Source organism: Ixodes scapularis, unplaced genomic scaffold, assembly GCF_016920785.2.
Source record: "Ixodes scapularis isolate PalLabHiFi unplaced genomic scaffold, ASM1692078v2 PGA_scaffold3__209_contigs__length_174095766, whole genome shotgun sequence".
Classification (NCBI taxonomy): Eukaryota; Metazoa; Arthropoda; class Arachnida; order Ixodida; family Ixodidae; genus Ixodes; species Ixodes scapularis.
The window spans coordinates 51,563,451-51,587,271 of NW_024609868.1; the positions used below are offsets into that span (position 1 = coordinate 51,563,451).

At 47.1% G+C, this 23,821-nt stretch overlaps 1 protein-coding gene across 1 annotated transcript in view; it reads right to left on the bottom strand.

Annotated features, from left to right (window-relative positions):
* Positions 1 to 23,821, bottom strand: part of LOC8041867 (nuclear hormone receptor FTZ-F1 beta) — a 56,035-nt gene that overhangs the window by 13,644 nt on the left and 18,570 nt on the right. Inside the window, exons 4-10 of the mRNA XM_042292432.1 lie at positions 23,408 to 23,585; positions 22,324 to 22,604; positions 19,032 to 19,245; positions 15,636 to 16,007; positions 14,309 to 14,446; positions 7,703 to 7,856; positions 3,585 to 3,774 (exon numbers count right to left, since the gene is read on the bottom strand). Of these exons, the coding sequence (XP_042148366.1) occupies positions 3,585 to 3,774; positions 7,703 to 7,856; positions 14,309 to 14,446; positions 15,636 to 16,007; positions 19,032 to 19,245; positions 22,324 to 22,604; positions 23,408 to 23,585 (1,527 nt within the window). The remainder of the gene's footprint in view (positions 1 to 3,584; positions 3,775 to 7,702; positions 7,857 to 14,308; positions 14,447 to 15,635; positions 16,008 to 19,031; positions 19,246 to 22,323; positions 22,605 to 23,407; positions 23,586 to 23,821) is intronic.

The following is a 23,821-nucleotide window of genomic DNA, read 5'->3' on the forward strand; positions in this document are numbered from 1 at the left end:
AAAAGTACTTCCAACATTGTATTCTTTACACTTCGTAGTATCTGGCCATGTGTTAAAAAGGATATTTTGTTGAGCAGTATTTTCCCTATCATTCCTCCAAACAAAGGCAGGCAAGTTTTAATTATCTTCAGGACAATTCTACTGAATGAAGAAATTACCAGATATATGAAATCAGCACAGAAAGCTGAACAAGCTTGTGCAGTTTCATTGGGTTTGGTCATAAAATAAGAAAAAAAGCTCCAAGACCAGTGTTCCCCCTTAAATCTAGGCTCTCTAAAACAGGATAGATGGATGGGGAAACAGATGCAAAGCAGCAGTTGGACGGTGGCTTGCGCCACCTAATGCCATGTTTTTTTTTTTTTTTAGAGCGCAGCTCTTAGGGGCCCGTTCCCAGCTTGAGCGGCGTCGGTGTAACCAAGGTCACCCCAAGGTCACGTGACCCCCCCCCCCCCCCCGCCTAGGTCACGTGACCTCCCCGATGATGTCACCGGCATCCGCATCGTCATCGTCATCAGTGACGTCACTGGTGACGTCACCGGCATCCACATCGTCATCATCACGGATGACGTCATCAGTGACGTCACTGATGACATCATCGGCGTCGTCACGTGACCCCCAAGGTCCTAAGGTCACGTGACCCCCCCAAATCACTCCCCCCCCCCCAGTACCCTTCCCTCCTCCATCTCAAGAGCTGCGCTCTAATTCGGTGTTACAGGGAGTTGTAAACGGCTTTCACTTTGTTACTTCAGATTCAGAGCCGCATATTGGGAGAGTTTGGCCAGGGGGTGTGGCGACGAAAGCGCAGGAGAGGAGAAAAGTGAAGGAAAGAGAGGGGAGCGCCGAAGGAGCAAGAGAGAAAGAAGGGAGCAAAGAGGAGATGACTGCCATTTTGATGCAAAGCTGTAGGCGCAGAGCATCGTTGAGGGAAAACAAACAGCGCAAGGACAAGGACAGAGTAGAAGGCGGTAGACACACACAGCGCTGACTTACAACTGAGCTTTATTGGCACTGACAACCTGTATAAATACACAATTTGCCCTGCCCAAAAGCCAAGAAAAGAAACACAAGAGGAGGACTACACGTGTTCCTAGAGTCATCTGCAGGCGCCGTTGCTCTCCGATCTGAGTAGAAAAATACACTCCTTTTCCGTCAAGGCAAGTGACGGGGCACTAACACACTCAGAGCCCGATTGTCCAATGGCGCGGGCTTCTATAATCTCACGTGTCAGTTTATCTTTTTGTTTACTGATGACCGTGCATCGTTCAAAAAACGGAGTACATCCGCAATCGCGGCAATGCACCCCAAGGTGCCCCGACACAACCTGAGACACATTATATCGATGCTCTCTTAAACGCTCATTAAGACAACGTCCCGTCTGCCCTATGTATCTCCGGCCACAGGACAGGGGAATAGAGTAGACAACACCCGCAACGCATGTAACAAACTGGCTTTGGTGTTTCTTGGCGCACACCTGTCTCTCTATTACATGAGAGTTCACTCTTTTGCACAGATTTTTAGACCTTAGGCTGCAGTGTCTCCCCACACACACCTGCTGGCTTTATGAACCAAGGAGTAATAAACCCCTCCTGTCGTTTTCGTCTGCCCACTCTAAACTGGTAAAAAGGGGAATCATCAACATTTGCTTTAAAAACGCCCTTAATAAATCATGCTTTCACTTAGTCAAGGATAGCTTTAAGAATCAAGTAGCGAGGCTCACGGCCGCGGGCTACCCGTTGCGCCTTTTAACGGCAGTCGCAGAAACTCTACTAAAGAGAAGACGGATTGAGAATGCTGAACAAGTTAACAGGAAAAACAGAAACATCACAGTACTACCGTACCTACACAAAATATCCCATAATCTGAAAAAAGTGGGACGCCGAGCTGGTGTTCACGTGGTCTTTTCGGCTCCAGACAAGCTATCTATGATGTGCAAAAGAGTGAACTCTCATGTAATAGAGAGACAGGTGTGCGCCAAGAAACACCAAAGCCAGTTTGTTACATGCGTTGCGGGTGTTGTCTACTCTATTCCCCTGTCCTGTGGCCGGAGATACATAGGGCAGACGGGACGTTGTCTTAATGAGCGTTTAAGAGAGCATCGATATAATGTGTCTCAGGTTGTGTCGGGGCACCTTGGGGTGCATTGCCGCGATTGCGGATGTACTCCGTTTTTTGAACGATGCACGGTCATCAGTAAACAAAAAGATAAACTGACACGTGAGATTATAGAAGCCCGCGCCATTGGACAATCGGGCTCTGAGTGTGTTAGTGCCCCGTCACTTGCCTTGACGGAAAAGGAGTGTATTTTTCTACTCAGATCGGAGAGCAACGGCGCCTGCAGATGACTCTAGGAACACGTGTAGTCCTCCTCTTGTGTTTCTTTTCTTGGCTTTTGGGCAGGGCAAATTGTGTATTTATACAGGTTGTCAGTGCCAATAAAGCTCAGTTGTAAGTCAGCGCTGTGTGTGTCTACCGCCTTCTACTCTGTTCTTGTCCTTGCGCTGTTTGTTTTCCGCTAATATGAATGACCAACTAGCCCAATCGTCAACATCGTTGAGGCTACGCGTCGTCTGTACGGGCTTATTTCTTTTCCGCCTGACCCAAAGCTTGCGTTCAAACGTGGAGAAACTCAATTCGTTGGCTTTTTAAGCCACCGAGGAATAACTTTATATAATTTTCTTTTCCAATGCCTACCAAATAAAAGTAAAGGACCGAGGTTTGGACGTCGATCACATGCATCCCGCCGGGCGAATGAATGAAAATGGCGGCCCTCTCCGCTCAGCTGGGAGCAGCCGAGAGTCAACGCGCATGCGCTCACGCCTCTCGCTCTGCGCCGCGGGCTGATTGGCCACTCGGGAGAGGGACGTTACGGCGGCGAAATCATAGACTGGCCAAACTCTCCCCACATACGGCTGGGTTCAGATTATATTGTTTAAGCGTGTTCACTCAGATTTAACAGCTGTCTGCTTATTTATATAAAATAAAATCCCGGGTGCCCTTTTTCTCTCTTAAAATTGAGACCAAATATCGCAAAATGCTCCTTTTTCTGAGATATACAAATAAAAAAAAACGGCATGTCGCGGTGCTAGGTTGTACTTTTAACAAGAAAAAAAAGCATGCATGGCTATACTTTGGGTGTTTTTGTGACGCTCAAGGTAGATAGATTATGTTTGCGCCACAAAATTGGATCTTTAGTGCCCAACGTCCATCAACAACTGCGTCTCTTTTTTTTTTTTTTTTCGCCAGAACTCTTATACATATGAGCTTTTGTTCCGTACGAGACGCATATTCTGCACCAGGCGCATACTCTGCACATATAATAATCTCATTCACAGCACACCTTGAAAAATTGCTACAAATAAAATCACTATTCGATATTCAATTTGATATTCAGCTTTGTTTTCTTAATCCGGTTCGGGATTCGATTCAATAACTACAATTCGGTACTCGCACACCCCTAGATTTCAGTCTTTTCAGTTGGGGGGTACAACTCAACCCGTTTGGTAACCACCCGCAGAAAAAGACAGAACCGACGATTCGGAGACGTATTACGCTGGAGCCCAGCGTGTGGAGAAACATGAACGCACCTGTATCTCCCTGAAGAGAGGCAGGCTCTTGCACCACTTGACAATCTTGTATAGCCGGTGGTCGGCGATGTTGCACAGGCTGCTTAGAAGGTTTGAGCCTCCGTCGGAAGAGCTCGCTCCGGGGGAATCCGGTCCCACCTCCATCACCGAGTTGTTGGCCGACACCTTGTGGCCAAACTGCTCCGATAACCTGCGCCGGGCACGTCACGTTGGCCACACTCTGAAGCAAACGCAGCGGCCATCTCGTTTCCCCTACACTGTGTTTTAAAATGAACCTGAAGCACTTTAAAAAAATTGGCTGCATGTTGGGTCGTTCTGCCAAACACGTTCAAAAGCAGTAGCTTTAGAGGGCCATCGTTCGTAAAAAGTGTTCCGAAACTAAATAAAATTTTAATTAAATAGTTTTACAGTTCCACAAGTTTTTCAACCTTACGCAGGGTTTACTTTTGATGCAAAATTCAAGAACTTTCAAGGATTTCAAGGGCATCCGAAGACAAAAATTCAAGGAAGGTTCGAAGAAATTCATTTAGTGAGAGGACTTAAGGAATAAGCTCCTTTTTGGCAAGAATTTCTCGTTCTACAGCAGCTATAGCTGCTTCCTTTTTCTTTGCTGTTTGGCGAAAACTATTGGCTTTGCCTTCGCCGCAGCTGAAGCTTCTCGCAATTTCGCTACCAAGAAACATTCTTTGAAAAACGCTGGCAACGTCCCGACAAAAGTTGTAGGAGTAGTGAGACGACACAGCCTTCATTGTGCACAGGATCTCGGCTTCAATAACTATCTCGTCCTTCCGACAATCCGTGTCAAGGGTCGCGCCAGTGAGGTACTTGCGTCTGCACGCTGGTGCCTGGGCGTATCCGGCGCCAAGGCCAATGCTGGTAGATAAGAGGTGATAGACAAGCAGGAAGAGCTGACTTGGCTCCAGATTGATGCTTTGCGCTTCTCAAATGACTCTTCAAAGCACTTTCCCCCATTGTGGCGGCATCAATCGACTTTCGTCAGATCGCGCACTTCGCTCGGAAGGAGTCATTCGTATCTGGTCTCACCCGATAGTCTGTGTTCCAGCCAAGAAGGCTGGAACTTACACTTTCCATTTCGGCTTTCAATCTCGATTGAAAGTGTCTCACCACTGTCTCACGCTCACCAACACAATCCTTAACACACTCAACACAAAGCAAAAATGGCCATGACACAGGACGCCTTGGATTGGATTGGCCTTTAGAACAAACGACATGGGATGTTGCCAGACGACGCGGCCCCATTTACGCATTTGTTGGAGGATTTTCAAGGAACACAAGGATCGCTTCAACTTCCAAGGATATTTAAGGGCCCTTGAAAGGCTTTTAACGAAATCCCGGGTATTCAAGAATTTCAAGGAGCTGTACGAACTCTGCTTACGATTTTTACTGCGGTAATTACGCAAATTCAACCTATGCAAACACAACATGGCATAGTTGGAGGCACTGCACTGGCTGTCAGGGTTGTTGTCACCGTCTTTTTTGTTCTTAAAGGTGTTGCCGCTTGCAACGCTGAGTCGCCACATCCAGGGCTCGCCGGTTTACTGATGGCTACTCGGCATGCTGCTGATGTTTTGCCACCGCTACAGCAACACGACCCAGCTGCTGCACCTGTGTGAGCCCGCTGTTCATGCACTGCCTCTGCACGTCGTCGTTTCCACTCCCGATTGTCGCGACCCTGATCCAGAGATGGGAGCCCCCATTTTGGTGTGTGAATGCTAGAGGCTGAATGGCGCGTGCGGTGAGAGAAGCTGGGTTTTGTATGGAAGCAGATTACGTCGCACCATTGTCTCTCTGTAACGCTGTGCGCACGTCCTTTCAGCACTACCCGTATACAAAGCCTTTGCACTGATCTTTCTGGGTCACCGAGAGAAGGGAAGAGCACTTTCCTGCCCTTTCCACTCCTTCTCGTTCTGCATGCTCTTTCTACACCACCTGCTTCAGCTTTTCTCCCTTTCCTGCTCTTTCCGCTCAGCACGCTTTCACACACCACCCGTTTCTGCTCCTCCTGTTCCTGTTTGCTGGGTCCGTAGCCCAGTCAGCAGTGAACTGGGCTTTTACACCAGTTACCGGGGTTCAATCCCTGGCACCAGTCATCGTTTTTACAGCGAAGCTGTTTTGCGCTAGGATCTGGGGAAAAATATGTCCACGGATGTTGACAGAAAACTCCCCTTTGGTCGTGGCAAGTATGAATAAATAAAAATAAAGAGAGGGGGCAACGAGCATGAGTCAGCCTTCCTTGGCATTATTATAGTGAGGTCCTGATCCCTCGTTATCATCTCTAGGCATCGTCCTCGAGGTCGTCCTTAAAGTCATCCTTGAGGTCGTCCGAGAGGTCATCCTAGGCGTTGTCCTCTATGCGTCGTCCTAGACGTCGTCCTCTAGGCATCGTCCTCAAGGTTGTCCTTGAGGTCGTCCTTGACAGCACCCTTGAGGTCGTCCTAGACAATGTCCTCTAGGTGCCGTCCTTGAGGTCGTCCTAGAAGTCGTCTTTGAGGACATCCTAGACGTCTTTCTCTAGGCATCGTCCTAGACGTTGTAAAAATAACAGCTTCGCTGGTCCTCCATCTTCACGTGAGGTGGAAAAGCTCTACAATTTTTTTTAAGATTGTTTAGAGGTTACGGACAGACCGATGTACACATTTCATACTTACACAGCTCATGAGTTTGGTTGGCCCTATAAAGCTACCGCTTTAAAAAAAACTGAGTTAGAAACGGTTTTCTACAGTTTGTTGTCCTCTGAATTTAGTAGCCTTCTACGGTTCTTTGTACCCTTACAGTAATTCCAAATTTGAAAACCACTTCAGTTTTCTTTTAGGTCTACAGGAGTGCAAAGGTATCAGCAGGCACATACAGTAGACTCTCAGTAAACGGAACTCCAAGGGACCAAAAAAATTTGTTCCATTTAACAGGAGTTCCGTTTACTAAGAGAGATGTAAAAAGTGCCGATTTTATGTGTGCACACTCTCTTAATACTATTTTATGAATGTCTAAACACTATGAGGTGAATGTAACTCATAGTTTTTTAGAAAGCAAGGAAACTACATGAGGTTTTTACATAGCATTCACAAGTTTATTAGGCAGCAGTTAATCACTGTGGACTGAAAAATGCATCAATTTTCTTTTGTTTGAGTCCTTGCATCTTCATCTTCAGAATCTTTTTCTCCATGTCACTTAGGCTTTGGAGAAACACTTCCGATTCTGGCTCCTTAAGCCAACAAGAGTTTGGCACTAATCCGTGCCAAACTCTTCTGCTTTGGCACGGATTAGTGGCCCGTTGATGGGAATGCTCTGGCTCCGGGCTCCCCTAAGCCACAAAACCAGGCACTTCTCCAGTTCTTCGTGGTCGCCGTGTCGCAGACGCTTCCTTTGGGGGGCCCGAATCGCGAAGTTTCGAAGGCATCTTGTAGTTTGTCCTTGTCGTGCAGGATCCTCGTTAAGCTGCTTTTCGGGACGCCGTGCTTCGTCGCGAGCGCTATCTTCGAGTATGAGCCGCTTTCGAAGTCAAGAATGACGTCCATCTTCTTTTCCAACGTCAGCGCATGGTGTGCCCGCTTCTGTGTCGCCATTGAAACAACGGAGGCAAGGCCTCAACTTCGCGAGCGCTTACTAGCCACCGAAGTTGGAAGACACCAACGCGGCAATGAAGCACGATAGGCACCACGACGGCAGGAACGATGCGGGTGTAACCTAGGCAACTCGAACAGAGACCGAACGACTTGATCAAGAACAGCAGTGTTGCATTCGTTGTGCCGACTACCAACGAGGCGAGGCCAACGAGGCTTACGAGGCTAGAAAAGAAAAAAAAAAGAAACAGCCGGAACCGGAAAGGGCTGATGCTCATGGCAATGGGTCTGCCAGAAGTTCTATTTTCGGTTCCGTTTACACAGTGAAGCGCAAATTTTAGTTCCAATTACCGAAAGTTTTTTTACCTTATCTGAATACAAAACCAACCAACTTACGGGCTACTGTTCCGTTTAAGCGGCAATTCCGTTTAAGCGATTTCCGTTTATCGAGATTCTACTGTACGTTAGAGCTGGGAAACAAACAACATGTCAGTGGGGCTGTACCATAGAATAAAATAAGGCCAAGCCCGTGATCACCTGCTGATCTCACGGTCCGTGTAGTGCCAGAGGTGTTCCACCGAGACAATCTCTTGCACCAAGGAGGGAACCACGGGGGGTTGCTGCCCAAAAGGCTGTGGTGACGCCGCTTGGCCCCCCTCGTGGGGAGAGCCCGCAGACAGGCTTCTCGACTCTGCACCAGACGAGGAAAACAAAGATACATGATGCACTCGTTAGCAGTCTTGGGTAGTAACGCGTTACTGTAATTTTGTTACTTTTTTGGTAACTTGTAACTGTAACAAGTTACTTTTTAAAAATGTAACTTGTAACTGTAGTTCTATTACTTTTTCTCAGGTAACGATGAAAGTAACGATGTTACTTTTGTCGCTACTTTACAGTTTTTTTTATGAATAATATGTCCTTGAACGAGTACAATCTAGCTATTCCTTGCACTTTCCCAATTGTCTGTTCTTACATTTCGAGTGTCAAGTTGGCCTTGCACAAACTTGTGAATATGTTCTTTCTCGAAAGTCACGACCTGAATATAGCCACGAGTAGATGTGATGAAAAAAAAATCTAGTTATCTTTACACATGCGCTTGTACTTTGTGACTGAACACTTACATCTTAGTATCTTGAAGCACTGTCTATGTTGTGGTTGTATGAACACGGATATTCATTTTCTGGAAGGAACAATGGAAGAACTTTGTGCGTACCATATTACTGTATATTAATCTTTTTCTCACGTCTCCCGTTTTATGTTGCACCGCACATGCCAATTAAAACTGGAACATTCTAATATACCGACTCTGTACCTCCTAAAATGTATGCTTTATGGTTCCTGACAAAAATCATGATCGGTGTCAGATGACTTCGGTATTCTAGTTGCTCAGACAGTGTGTGCTTGTGTTCAAACCTGTCAACATGTTGAATTCAAATATTTACAAACTTCGCATACGAAGTTCTGTTTTCTATGAAAATAATTTATTAGTTTTTGATGGATGGTAATTTTTAATTTGTCTCGACTAATTTGAATGAATAAACAGCCTACTAGTGTAAGAAGAAGTTCTTTACCTTCCGTATTTAAATTACTTCACTTCTAACAACTCATAACCTAATACGGATATCCATGCTATATTTGAGGAGGGGGAAGGGTGCGGTATGCAACTTAATTGAACGGTCTACAATTCTTAAAAATTTGTTTTGTTAGATACAAAATATTGGGGCGCCTAATTTCTTCGGGCAGGGAAGGTTGCTTCCGTGCATGCATGCATATCAAATATTTGTTAACGAATTAGGTTTGAATCTTACCCCCTCCCCCTATTATTTACTCGTATAGTAAATGTAAATCATGTTGCTAAAAAGACAAACAGCACTCCTCTTAAACGACTGGGGCGTGCACCACTGCAAGCTGCACCAGTTGATAAATAATATACAGGAATCATAACTAATATCTAAATACCATTGGAACTAGTAAAAGACCTTTTTCTGGCACGCAAAACGTTTTCAAGTACAGCCAGTATTTCGACTATGCTCAATGGCCCCCCCTTGAGCGACTAAAGGGGTGCAAGATAGCTGATTAGAACGTTGATTTGCTATGACCAATATTAAGTGAAAGTAAAAAATATTGTTTCATATCTCTTTGGATGGACTCTAGAGACCTACTGTCTGCAATTTTTTTTCTGACAATCCACAATCAAAGTAAATTTTATATCCTACCAGATAAATGTAGCAGGAGATACGGTTTGAGAAATTGACGTTTCGACTCGAAATAGATTTTTGTTTTTTAATGTGTTTTTTAATCTGTACATCTTCTAGTTCCATACACAAAAAGAATTGTTAAAAATTTCGGCCTAGGAGTTACAAAAAAAAAAAAAAAAAGAACTTGAACGCCTTACCACGGAGGTTGGTCACTTTCGAGCTTGCATCCCTCAACGGAAAGAAGGTTTACTCCTCCAGGAGAAGGAAGCCTACTTTCCTTTGACTCTTTCCATGGTTTCATACGTGCGTTACAAATAATATTAAAAAAAACTTTTTCCCACGTCCCGACGAGGCCCCAAATGGTATTTTTAAAACCATGTGACGTAACTGCAGCACTGCCACTGGCTGCCGCCCTGACGCACCATGCAGTGAAGCTAGTGCATCGTTTACGGTCGCATCACATCACACATTGTCTCAAACGAGAACCAAGTTTTTTGCTCGCCTATAGAGAGTTTTTTTACGATGAGTGGCGTCAAGAAACACAACTTTCGACTCCAGAAGAGCCGGTCACTGCGCCCATACAAAAAAAACTCAAGCAAGAGCGCAGAAGTGCGACGAATGCGATGGACCCGCCCGTGAACCTACCACTCCAGCAGAATGACGACGCACCATAGAGCTCCGCAAGCGCCAAACAAGGGAGCACTTTGGAGCCCATCAGTGACGTGTCAGAATTCGCGAGCACTTCAGAAAAGAAGCTGACAACATTTCACGATAATGAACCCGTCAAGAAGCGAAGCGGCGGAAACGCCACTATCTGCGAAAGTGAAACTTTGACGCGACTTGTGAGCGGCACGACATGTGGAGCATGTGGCAAGTGCGAACTTGCCGCAATGGATGCCGAGAACAAACGCAAGAGTCTTGCATCTTTGCTGGAGCTCAAGTGCACAAACGTTGCATGCCCTCCTGAAGTTCTTTTGGCTGCGTGCATATTGCATCGTGCTGCCGCCACCGGCCGGGAAATGTGCGACCCGGAATAATGCGGTGGAAGCGCCAGCGACAGCTTCGCGGTTAACATTAAGGCAGCGCTCGGAGAGCACACGATTGGCGTCAGTCACGATTGTGAGTTGCTGGAGAGTTTTCGTCTGAGGATCCAGAGACAGACATTGGGACTGTATCATCCCCAAGTTTCATGTGGTTTGAGCGAGAAGTTTGTTATCTCGAATAAAAATAAACTTTGAAATGCGTTTTTCTCAAAATGGTGCTTTTGCCTGTTTCCAGAGTTTGTACATACAATTTTTTTCCTCTTGCAGTTGTCAAATTACAATGAAATTTTACACAGTAATACCTGAGGGTGTACAGACTGTGGAAATCTTGTTAGTTGCAAGATAAGCACTACCACCTTTTTAAGGAAGTACAGAACAAAAAATAAAATTCTAAAAATACTGAAACATTTTTTTTTTTTTTTATAAGAAAGATTTTTTAGGTATTGCTGATTCAAATGGTAATGCACAAAGTGTAATTTATGGGGAACCAATCTGGCTATTTAGGCTGCTCTATCTTTATAATTAGTAGGAAAAATTGTGTGCACAAAATAGGTGTTTTTCTTATGTATGTCATGCAGCACAGATATTGAATTAGAATAGCCATCAGGAAATGGATTGCGTAAATAAAAAGAAAAGTCCAATTTCTACTAATTGCGGAAATTTCGGCCCCCTAATCATAAAAAGTATGCCTGAGGAGCATCTTCCCTTTAACCCAATTGTGAAAAAGTCCGGCGTTTTGGGCGTACTCGAGCACAAAGATGTGTATGCATACCTTTTTAGAGAACTCCAGGCTACTTGAACAAAAAAGTATACATGCGAATCACGACAGTTCCCAGCTGGCTTTCATTTTAATAATGGCTTCAGAATTAGCAACCGTGCATAAGACAAGCCCACTGGAAATAGCACCGTCTGCTTTCAGGCTTATCAGTATAGCGCCCGTTTGCCTTCTTCACAAAACAACAAAACGCTGCGCATCTATCAGTGCCTCGTAGCCGCCACGAGAGCGGCCGAGGCAAGCGGGAGAGCCCAGTCCCCTCTCTCGTCATCCCGCCAAAAAGCAGTGACCAGCGGCAAAAGACCACGCCAAGCCGGCGCAAAGTGAGCCAGAGCCAAAGAGCGCAGATAACTCAATAGGCACCACTCCTCCTTTCCCATCACTCGTTGAGAACCAGCCAAACAAGCTAACAGCACCATTGCAAAGTTGAGCTTTGATTCAACTTCCCCGAAAATGTTCAGAAAAGTCACATAACCCACCCTTCCTCGACGTCACCCCGCAAACCCTCACCAAAACCACGGCCCCTTAGGGACCTTATGCCTCGCCAAAAACATGAATCCACCGACCTCATGAACTCACGGCCCTCACAGAACTTATGAACTCAAGCCCCCCACCAAACTCATAAACTCACGCCTCTCACCAAGCTCATAAACTCCCCAAACTCATGCCCCTCACCAAGCTCATGAATTCACCAAACTCAAACTCCCCAAACTCACGCCCCTCACCAAACTCATGAACTCCCCGAACTCGAGCCCTTGATCAAACTTATGAACTCGCCAAACTCATAAACTCACCTAATTCACCGAACTCCACCCCTCACCAAACTCATGAACTCCCCGAACTCGCACCCCTGATCAAACTTATGAACTCACCAAACTCATAAACTCACCTAATTCACCTAACTCACGCCCTTCACTCAACTTCAAACTCATGAGTATTCAAGGCTTACGAACTCACTCACCCTCATGCCTGATCCTCATGCCTGATTGCCAAGTGAGTGCACTCATGAGCGGGTTTTGCCGAAATATGGTACAGTGCTCAACGAAACGAAATGGGCCAGCGGAACGCGTGGCCTCCAGAACTTGCTGCGCCATCTACCGATAAAAGACGGGCTGCCTGGTGACGCGAGTCGGAGGTGTGCAAAGCTGATACGAGCGCTCATCGGCTGTTCCCACGCTGTGCACAACCCCCGATGGGTAATCTCTGCAGAGTGATAGCCTTTTTTTATTATTTAATCGCCGCGTGGTTTTATCGCGATCTGTTTGACGCCCTGTGCATACTTTTATCTTGTCTCAAATATGAAAGAAAAGGAACAAAAGGGCAATATTTTTTTATTTTAATAAAAAGCACAGTGCCATTTCACTTCACATTTATTTTTCTATAAATTGTCGGTTCACTGCCATCAGTATCCATTCGTGAAGATGCCGTCGCGAGTGCCAATTCACGAACGCTGGCGAATTGTGGCCCTATGCCGCGCGGGAATGCCCCAACGAGAAGTCGCCCAGATGACAGGAAGGACCCGAACCGCAGTGGCCCGAATTTTCACGGCGTTTCGAGACGACAACGGCCGCATCCATGACGCTCCTCACGACGTCCGCCCAAGGTCCACTACCGATGAGGAAGATCAATGGATCGTTGCGGCTGCAGTCGACCAGCCTTTTATTACGGCCCGTGACATTCGAGGCGAACTTGGTCTGAATGTCAGTGACCAACTTGTGCGACGCCGTCTTGCAGAAGCGGGTATTAGGAGCTATGCTGCGTGCAAGAAGCCAATTTTAACTCCTCGACAAAAAGATATCCGCCTGCGGTTTGCCATGGAAAAGACATCATGGACGATTCAAGACTGGAAAACCGTTGTTTTCAGTGACGAGTCCTCTTTCTCAACTGACTGGCACTAAGGAAAACAAGTTTGGAGACCGCGAGGTGCACGGTATGTTACTTTTGAGCAACACGACAATTTTTAACAAGCCGGATCTTATAATTTGTGATTTTGATGTTTCAGGTATGATGCCCCTTACTTGCAGCGTGTGGGCAGGAGTGGGCGACAAACTGTTAACGTCTGGGGGGCATTGTCAGCGGAAGGACTTGGTCCACTTGTAAGAATCCAGAGGCTTAACTCCGAAACGTATTGCGACGTCATTGAGCACGAGCTCATTCCTTACGTTCTTGAGGGACCTTTCCCTGACGGATGCTTTTTTTTTCAACATGACCTTTGTCCTGTTCATCAGTCAAATCGTGTGCGTGACCTTCTAGAGGAACGCGGAGTGGCGGTTATGCCATGGCCCCCAAAAGGGGCTGACATGAACCCCATCGAGAACATCTGGGGAAACATGAAGATCCAGCTATCGCGGCGAGGACTTCACTCCGTCACGACTGACCAGCTATGGGATGCTGTGAAGGAAGAATGGGACAGGCTGCGGCAATGTCCAGAGTTGGTGGTGAATCTTTATGAATCCCTTCCGCGTCGCATGAATGCTATTTGTGAAGCCAATGGAGAGTTCTGCAAATATTAGAGTAAGGTGCTGATAATAAAACAAGCACGTTACTTATATTATTTTTTTTCTGGTAGGCGAAGCATTGTGTAACATGTCAAATAAACTATGTTGACACAGCACACGCTTTTTAATGACTGTCAGACACTCGCTAAAATTGAATAAAACCACGAAAAAATAAAACTATCTGCATTAATATATTATAGCTGCAAAAGGCCGGACGCGCTGGCTCATCAATCCTTTATGGAATAAAAAAATGAAGATTTATCTTTTCTTTTTTATATATTTGAAGCAAGATAAACTCATGCACATCATCACGACAGTGTCTCTGAGGAAAAATAAACGTGGTCACTCCGCAAAATCATGGCCTGCGCAGATTATCGGGGGTTGCGCGCCTGTGTGCGAACAGCCGCTGAGCGCTCGTATCAGTTTTGCGCATGTGTGACTCGCGTCACCAGGCAGCCCGTCTTTTATTGGTAGATGGCGCAGCAAGTTCTGGAGGCCACGCGTTCCGCTGGCCCATTTCGTTTCGTTGAGCACTGTACATACAATACCTCGAGTGTGTGCTAGAATGCTGGGGCAATTCTAATATTCATCAATTATTGCTCGGTTCAAAACGAACGGGGTGGCCACACCTTTCTGGAGAAGAGGGATGGGTTCCTGGGCCGATTCGCTGGAGTCGGAGGCAGCCCTGGAGTCCAGTAGCTGGGCCGGCAGGGAGTAGGAGCACTGGTAGGTGCTGCGGCCGCCTCGCGTTCGGTCTTCTCGGATGGCTGCTCGGAGGAACAAAGAGACAACCTTCCTCACTGGGAAGTCATGACATTCCACGTAAAACTGGGAGAACCAGTTTTGCCTAGCATCGGTGTCTGAATTACGTTCATGCCATTGTTTTTGTCTTTTTCTTGCTTCCAAACAAACCATTGACCGTTGAATGGCAACGTAACGTCAGTGGCACCGACATCCCTCATCTTGGTGCAAGAGAGGCAAGTCACGCGGAATACCTCAGCTTGCTGCAGCCACGAGTCCTAACCGTTTCGTCGGAATGTTGCGAAAAACATGGTCACCCAGACGAGCACGAATTTTTGTGATACATACAAGCGCGTAAACAGCCGTTCCGACTACAAACTACCATAAACTATACTTCATCATTAAAGCTACCGTAAAATAATGGGGGAGCGCCCACCACAGTTTCACTGAAAGCTGGTTTAATCAACAGATGCTGGTTAAATTGAACCGTGCCCAATCATGCACTTAAAATTAACATATAATTTGGAAAATTCCTAAGTTTGGGAAACGACAATAGTGGGCGCATCCATGGTATTTTACGGTAGGCAAATAAGATGTAAGACAAAGTCACCTGCTCTCAGAGCCGTGCGAAGCTACAGCACTGCGGAAACTACGGTAGCCTCGACAACGTACAGTTACCGACCGATTTTTCAGACTTTGCAGGAACCGAAAAAATGTCCGAATAATAGAACAGTTAAGAAAATCAACAGGTAAAAGACTTGCTTTAATTAAGTCTAAGCAAGCTAAAAAAAGCAGTCACTAGTACCTTGCTTCAGGTTATGCCTCCGCTTGCGATTGGCCACTTTCTATTAGCTTGAGAATTGCTGCCTTCTTTTCTAGCATTACGGTTGAGTACTTTCCGGGCTTCTTAGCAACACTTCGCGGCGGCGGAAGAACGTATGGGGCCATGACGTACAAGCTCGCGGCTGCAGATCGGGAAATATCTTTATTTTTGCCTCGCGATTAAGCGTCGGAATTGCAACATTTCAAATGAAGGAGAAGTGTTTTCTGTCCTTTCTGACAAGATAAACAGTGTCAAAAGTAGAAGATGGAAATTCTTTCAACGTTAGAATCGTTGCATAGCTCCTTTAAGTGGTTGAAATAGAACGAAACGCACACAAACGCACTAAAATGCAAATGCGTGAACCTTCGTTACCACGCGGACGTCGGACTCACCTTCGAGCTTCATGCCCGTGCGCAGGCACTTGTCGAAGCGGCAGGCGGGGCACTTCTTGCGCGTGGCAATGGCCACAGGGCAGTTGGCGCCCCTCAGGCAGACGTAGTGCTTCTTGTTCTGGACCGTGCGCTTGAAGAAGCCCTTGCAGCTCTCGCACGAGAAGATGCCATAGTGGAAGCCCGAAATGCGGTCCCCGCACACGGGGCAGGGCCCGCTCAGCAGTTGCTGCCGCGACACCCCCGCCGCCCCGCCCCCTGCCTCCCCAAGGGGGTCCGCCAGGCCTTCCGCCACCGAGGGCCGTCGCGTGGGGCTCGACAGGTCCGAGGCGTTGGACTCATCTGACGCGCTCGACGCCACCGACGCGCTCGACGCTGCAGAGAAGAATGGAGTACCGCAAAGGACACGTCATTTCACTTGCAAAGAAACCGCGTCAGCCGTTCGGAGTTATTGTGGGCAGGAGTGTAGGTATCTTATGGTAATCTGCTTCCATTGACAGTTCAAAACGATGTAGTATGCTTCCGTCCTAACTGGAGAGCACCCAATACCACGAAAGGGAAATTAGGTTGCAGGAGATACACCACAGCATGTTAGAGATCTCTCTAATAATTTGCGCCATTGCACTAGCCAAGAAAGGAATGTGCAACACAAACAGATAAAAAAGTTAGGAATACTCGACATGTCCCATAGTAAAAACTGAACGACTGACTGCACTTCTATGCTTGCCTCACGTGGCTGTGAAAATGCGAACAGGAAATGCTCTGCAAGCCTAACAATGCGAAGTGCAGAATTAAGTTTGGGGAGACTGCATCTACGTTTTCTTAGCACAGGGTTGCGTGACAGGATGACCCTGTCCTCGACCTCGGAAAAGTGTGAAGGCCACTCCAGCGACCAAGCAACACCGTGTCAGCAAACACACGTGGAACCACCAGGTGCATTCATACGTTAAAAATTTTTAAAAAAGCATGTGGTCATATAAGAGCAATCATGACAAATGCATTCCTCCTGGAGAGCGCTTCATCTCCTGCATGTGAACTACACAGGGTTTACATAGACGTGGCCCTGGGTGGTGGCATTTACAAACGACAATAACACGGAGCGAGAACGAAGACGCAGACCAAGAAATGATGCATCAAATGAAGCGATTACTGTAGTGATTGGTCGCAACCTTTCCCAATCTTTGTTCTAGCTTTTGAAAAGTTTTTCTTATTTCATCATAGCTAACTTGGCTCAACTCCCAGTTCTAAATTCATTAATTAATTTGTTTATTGTACCCTTAAAGGAACACTGACAGGGTATTTACGCTCGCCAAAGTTCTTATTTGTGCATGACATATGGGAGCCCAACTACCCAGAACACAATTTGCGGCTCGAAATTTGGCTTCTTTCTGCCCAAAAACCGCCAACTGAGAATTAACCCACAACCACCAAAGATAATCAAAGTCGTGGGTGATCGAAAACACACACTCAATACTAAAAAAAAAGACAAAAAATAAGACATCCATTTTTTGTGGCTTCTAAAAAACTGCAAACACATTGACTGAAAGCAAAACAAAACAAAAAAACAAAAAAAAAAAACAGTGGCTTAGCTCGTCTATGCCAGGATCTATGAGCGTAAGCTTAGGTTCAGCTGGTTATTCTTAGCTTTCCTGGTTGTCTAGGATTAACTTGGTTATCATGCTTACTGCTGCTTCAATGACACACACACAGTATACGCATTATGTGACTACTTCGGTATCCGATGAGTTAAGCTTCTCCGCTCTTCTTATTGCGGAGAAGGTGCCGTGTAACCGAGCTTTCGGTTGCACGTCAAAAGCTCCCCAGGTGGTCCAAATTAATCCTCAATCCTCCGCTGGGGCGTGCCAGATGCTTGTCGTTGGTTTGGCCAGCTGTGCACCGTGTTGTTATGTATCAAGCAACCAAGCTGCCGCCCAGAACAACCGGACAGCGCGAGCCATGATCTCGAGCGGATGCATGTGCACGGCGCGTGCATCGGGGACTGACCTAGGCGCCATACCAATCCTGCCCGTTCCGTCACTGCTCCTCGCACAAGTGCAGCACGGCTCTCCAGGAGCCACGCGAAACTGCTTAACCTTGGCCAGTGTAGCTTACGCTATAAAAAAGATTTGAGGTACACCTAAGCATTCCTTAGGAGTTGTGAATACGAAAGCATGCAAGACAATCGTCCGCTCCCTTTTTTGTCTGCTGCGTACTTTTCGTCGCCGGTCGGCGCATGTGCTTCCCTGGTGACCTTAGAGGCTCTGCGCTGATGGACACGCAACGCCATGGGGTGAGCGGTCGTGGAAACTGACGAGCGCAGCGGCCAATGGGAGCACCGACGACGCGCGCCAGCCAATGGAACCGAAGGAAACTATCTGCCATTTTCGCGCTTCAGACTGATGACGTCAGCTTGCTCCACAAGACAGTTAATGCTTTTGCATTAAAAAAAATCTGCACTTACGTTTGTGTTTTTTGGTAACTTTCTCTTCCTCTATATTTCTTCTTCCTCCCCAGTCCAGTTTCGGTTTCAAGCAATTGCGTTTTTAGACTTTATTAAAATATATGTGACACTGTAGCAAAATATTGATTTGGTAGTCTTACAATAAATCGCCTGGAAAAAGATTAAAAAAACATTTTTGGGGGGTGTCAGTGTGCCTTTAAAGATGCAATGCAACAATTTTCGTACTTTCAGTAAATACCGCTTAGAATTATTGCTTGGTATTCATAACTTACAAAACACTTGTTGGTTTCTTTCTCCAAGCAATGGCAGTCCCAGAAAAGAAAATTCAAGAAAAATGAGCAGCGCCACTTTATCAGCTCGCAGCCGGGACAAGCTGCCACATGGTCTGGAGCCGATTATGTGCCGCCATTGTTTATCGGGGCATGTGCCGAGTTCCACACATCGTTAAGGTTCAGCTATTCCCACCATTGCAGCAATTGGGCACAAGCCATTACCCGAATGCACGTCGAAGCACCGATTGTCACGAGCTTTACATGAGCTGCATTAAAATATTTTCACCGCAGGGATCGCAAAGTTTGATGACACAATCCCGGGGATCGCATTTTTGATAACGCCAAGAATGCGATCCCCGCAGCTTCGGTGTCAAGTTTTGCGAAGGAGAGACCGAAAGAAAACGTCAGATTTTATCCTTAAAAATATGCGGCGGCCACAAAACATCTTAGTCAGTGGCGTCGCGTGCGAGCTTACTTGTTTCCCACTAGTGCCAGTAAGCTTGTGTAAAGCGAGAAACATTCCTACCCAACATTGTTGTACGGTCTCTTTAGAGGTCCTTTAAGAGAGACCTTACATAAGGGGAGAGTGGTGAAGGGGAATACACTACAAGGTTATAGAAAATATAAAGCTTCATTTACGAGCACCGAATGCTCCCGTCCACTCACCCGTAGACCGGGTGTCTGGTGTGGGCTGGACCACGAGGTACGGGTAGGGCGCTACGGGTACGTCGCCGCCTGGAGGGTAGGCATTGCGGGACACCGACAGGTTGCGGAGGTGCGCGGCCGTCGGAGAGAGGCCGTCCCCCAGCCGGTGCCTGCCCTGGCTAGGGCTCTGGGAGGGAGAGTACACTCCACCCTCCGCCACGGCCACGTGCCTCCCCTGCAAGGACCGGCCAAGGACACGCGTTAACGCGCCGCAGCACGGGACGTGAAAGCTCGCGCTCCGGAATCTCGGAATTACAAGTTCCATTGCCACCCCCACCCATTTTGATACGGGGAGCTAATGCAATGATCTAGAGGGAAAGGTCCCATGCATTTTGGTCTCTTCGGAATGGGGGGGTATAGATGCACATATCGGCGGTCCCGATGAGACCATATTGCAGTCGACGCTTTCATATACAAAAATTTTAAGCGGGAGAACATCACGTGGAAAGTCTTGTATCTTCAGTTTTCTAGCTTTATCATAAAAATACCGGCGTTGCGTGACATATAAATATAAATAAAGGTGATGAATACTTGAACAACTTATCCCCGTCGTGGCAAAATGAGCATGCCTAAACCTATTGTCTGCTTTCTTTTTTCTCTCGCCGTCTTTCCTTCGCTTTCTTTTGGGACCAGCAATGCCGGCACTTACGATTTGTCACATTTTGCTCCTGTCTTCACCCCCATTTCACTTTGATTTGAGCTTTGCATTAGCAGGCGTTTGTGCAATCACTACCGTGTAGTTTGTCTTGAAGACTTCAGGTTAGTAGACATACTGCGGTGGCTAAATTTCTCATCTAGAACGTGGACAGGTGTCACCATATCTTGAAAGCAAACCAACCTGATGCTGTCTAAACGCTTGTCTAATTTGACTTTCTTTTTTTTTTTTTCCTTTGCAAGGAGCACACACAACATGCTGGCATTGCTCTGGTACAAGTATGATAACTCCAGTAAAACATTAGAGTTGCAGAATGTATTTCTTTCTTTGGCTACTTGTCCACAGCAGAGATAAATCTACTACAGTGTAGACCGCATATAACGTATGTCGCGGGAGTCGCGAAAATCCGCACTGTAAGCGGTACCGCACTATAACCAAAACATCAATTTTTCAGGCCAAAATACATGCCATGAGACAACTTACACTTGTGAAAAGAATTTATTTTATGTTAGATGAAAAATAAAGCTTAGTTTGAGGAAAGTCTTTATTTCACCTGACTAGTACAGTTCTGTCTCAAGTGTGTTACACATTTTGAAAGAAATGAGCAGCTTTTGCCTGGCGCAGCCTTTTAACGGCGTCGCGGGTTGCGGACGGACGTTGAGAGCGTTCAGGATTGCTAACCCTAATCACTTTTCTCCGGAGGTGAAAACGCGTGAAAATTCGCATCCTTCACACGGTACGCGCCAGTAATACCTTGAACTTGAGCGCACGCATGAAATGCGCCAAATAAGAAATCCGGGCGATGTTCGAGGACACAAATGCTTAGAAATCACCACTGTAGTCGAAGTAAACAAACACGACGACACAGGCGTTTCTGCCGTCTTGAGAGCGCCGCGCGCCGCCACGACATCGCCGCACGAGTAGGTGGATCTTCCCTTCTAGCACGTGCTGGGTTATCATAGCGACACACAACGAAAATTCACAGTCAAGGATAGCGCTTTTACGCGGAACGATGAGATGAACGCCGTCTACGACGACGATCACAACCAACGCCGTGCTTGCGGATAGAAGCAGCCGGCCCGCGACCGGCATGTAACGCGCGCAACACTTCTCCTCGACCTGCGATTGGTCTGTCGCTGCGGTTGTTTGTTTCCAACGCAGCGGAGGGATGCACGCACGTGAACGACACGTGCGTGCGTCCCTCCGTCGCTATGGCAACTGAAGCCTTTCGCTTCTTCGAGCAACTCGGCTGTGGAGCAACTGCCACGCGAGTGCCGCTTGCTGCTCGCGCCGTCAGCGCCGTTATCTAGTGTCGCACAGGGAAGCGCGCTCGCTGCTCCGGTCGTCGGCGCGGCCGGCGGGCTGTGCCAGAAACCGCACTATAACCGGTGTTTCCCTTCGCGCGCCTGCATTTTAAGCGGTATGTAATTACATAGAGTTCTATGGGAGACGAACCGGTGGTTTAAAAAAACCGCGCTATACCCGGTCCTGCACTATAAGCGGTTACGTTGTAAGTGGTCTATACTGTATACGGAGAGCAAGTTGTCTGCTTATTGCGCAGGAGTTGCGGTGACGTCAGAACGATGCCGAGCTCCAATTGGTTCTGACTGAAGTGATAGTGGGTAGACCCACTATTTTTTGGAATCAGCCAATAAGAGCTCGGCGTTCTGACATCGTCGCACCCCTCGTGCAAGACGCAGACAAACTTGCGCTCCGCATAGTCACCGACAGAGTGAGAACAACACGACGTCTCTCTCGAAAGCCTAGCCTCCGGCACGTGCTCTATGCCTTCGGCTGTGCTTTGGCTGCGTGCGCGCACTCTATGTGCACGATACGCCGACGCATTGTCAAAGGTAGAAAGCCCACGCTGGAGGTGGAACAACTGAAGCTCCTCCCCTGCCGCTCTCACCTTGTCAGTGACTATAGTACAGAAAACTCTCATTAATTCAAAATTCAGGAAGCCACAAACTTTGTTTGATTTATCGGGAAGTTCAAATTATCAGAAATTTATCTAAATATGACGCAAGATAAAATTATAATTTGATATATGGATGGCCACGCATACGAAGCAGATATGTGACGATTCCCTCTACACACGCCTGCTAATTATAAGCAGACATATGCCACACTAGAAACATTGGTAAAATGTACAAGGCAAGCTTAAATGTTGTCTATCGTACACTGTTTAGACAGCACATGACACCTCAAAACAAAACTAAGTCTCTTCATGCAAGAAAAGTTTTCTATTGGGGACTATTAGCCCCACTGAGCGTGCTTTTTACCGAGCATCGGTGCACTGGGAAGCAGCAGCACAGGTGTTGCTTCTCTGCATTGCACCCGTGCTCAGAAAGAAGCGCACTCAAAGAGGTCGCGAAAACAATAAGTATTAGTTACACGAAAACTCTGTTCGAATTAAGCAGCTTATGAATACATTAAAAACGCAGGAAAACCAAAATTTCCAACTTCGTCTGAACTGACCAGTAGTATGAAATAACAAAGTTTCAATTATTGCGAGCCTACTGCACCGTCGACCTAAAAGAAAGGTTCTCTCTGGTGAGCCGTCCCTCGGAGTCTCCAAAGTGCCAGAGAGTCACTCACCTGCAGGGGGCTGCTGGAAGGGGAGTAGACGGAGCCGTCCGAGCTGGCGGCCCCATGCCTCGGGGGCAGGGGGCTCTGGTGGCTGGCGTGGGGGTAGGGCCCCTGGGGTGCCCCTCCCCTGCCCAGGAGGGGGCTTTGGCTCGGAGGAGAGTACGAAGACCGGGAGCTCGAGGAGCTCGTCGGGCGGGGTGTCAGGATGGGGCTCTCCCCAAACGCCGATGAGGGAGGCTGGAACGCACCCCCCAGCATCGCCGAGGGCCGAGAGCTCGTCGAAACCTCCCCTGAGGAGACAGAAAGCGCCCCAGTCAGCGACGACAAATACATAAACACCGGCTAAGTGGCGTAAGCCACCATCCAATTTAAAGGGTTCGGCCATATGCCATTCACCCGTCCTAATCGGACGGTCCAGCTTGGCATCTCCTCATCCCCGTTAAGGAACACTCGCAAAGAACTGGCTCACGAGTGAAGGATTTGCCCACTTGCAAATTTTTCATTGAGGTTACACGGACATGCGGACAATGAAATAGCCATTTTTTCTGGCCGGATTTTAAATGTTGGAAAGCAGTGACCCACCACCTAATTACTTTTTCCGTCGAAACAACGAGAAGCCAAGATGTTTTCTCTCATGCGTCACTACAACTCGCTGCAGAAAAATGTCTCATCATTAATTTCATTTCCTCACCTCAAATAACTACAAATATACAAATTATAAATAAAGCTCACAACCAGAAGATCACAAAACGGCGCATAAAACAGCTCCTTTTCGAATCCCCTCCCCACCTCTCCAAATTTGTTTCGTTAGTTTGACACAACTCATACGCAAAAAAAAAAAAGAAAATTTAAAAATAAATAAATACCGCGAAATAGCGCAAAAGCAACCACTTCGTTCAAGCACCCACTATTAACATTTCCCAAACTTGGGAATTCTTCAAATTATACGTTAAGAGCCTGACTTCACCTGACAAGCGCCCACATCTAGATTAACCCAGTTTCGTGGGCACTTCTCCGGTAGGGAATTTCGCTTCTGAGGCAACATCTAGAGGAAAACAGAGTAAGAAGAGGCGCAAAGCGTCAGGAGCCTCACCGAAACAACTGTTGTGAGCATGCTGTCGATCTTGAAAGGCCGGCACCGACGGCGTCACGCCTCCGAAGGGGGTCGACGGAGCCGGAGACACCGGCGCGACGTACGTGATCACGTGATTGGACGCCTTGCTGTCCGATACGTTTACCCGGGAGACGCACTTGTCTCCCGTATTGTTGTCCTACGTCGCAAATGCAACAGAGAAAGAAAAAAACATTTTAACTCGAAAAAACGGTAAAGGGCGCCGCGACGAGAATACGAAAAGCCAGATATTTGTAGTCGGATACAAGTTAAGAATGTACCGGAAGCTCCTTCCAGACCCTCACTACCGCCAGTCATTCTTCTCCACGATGCACAAATAGACCACTACCGAGGCTACAGCGCATTGATCAAAGATGCACAGCCTGTCGTGACACG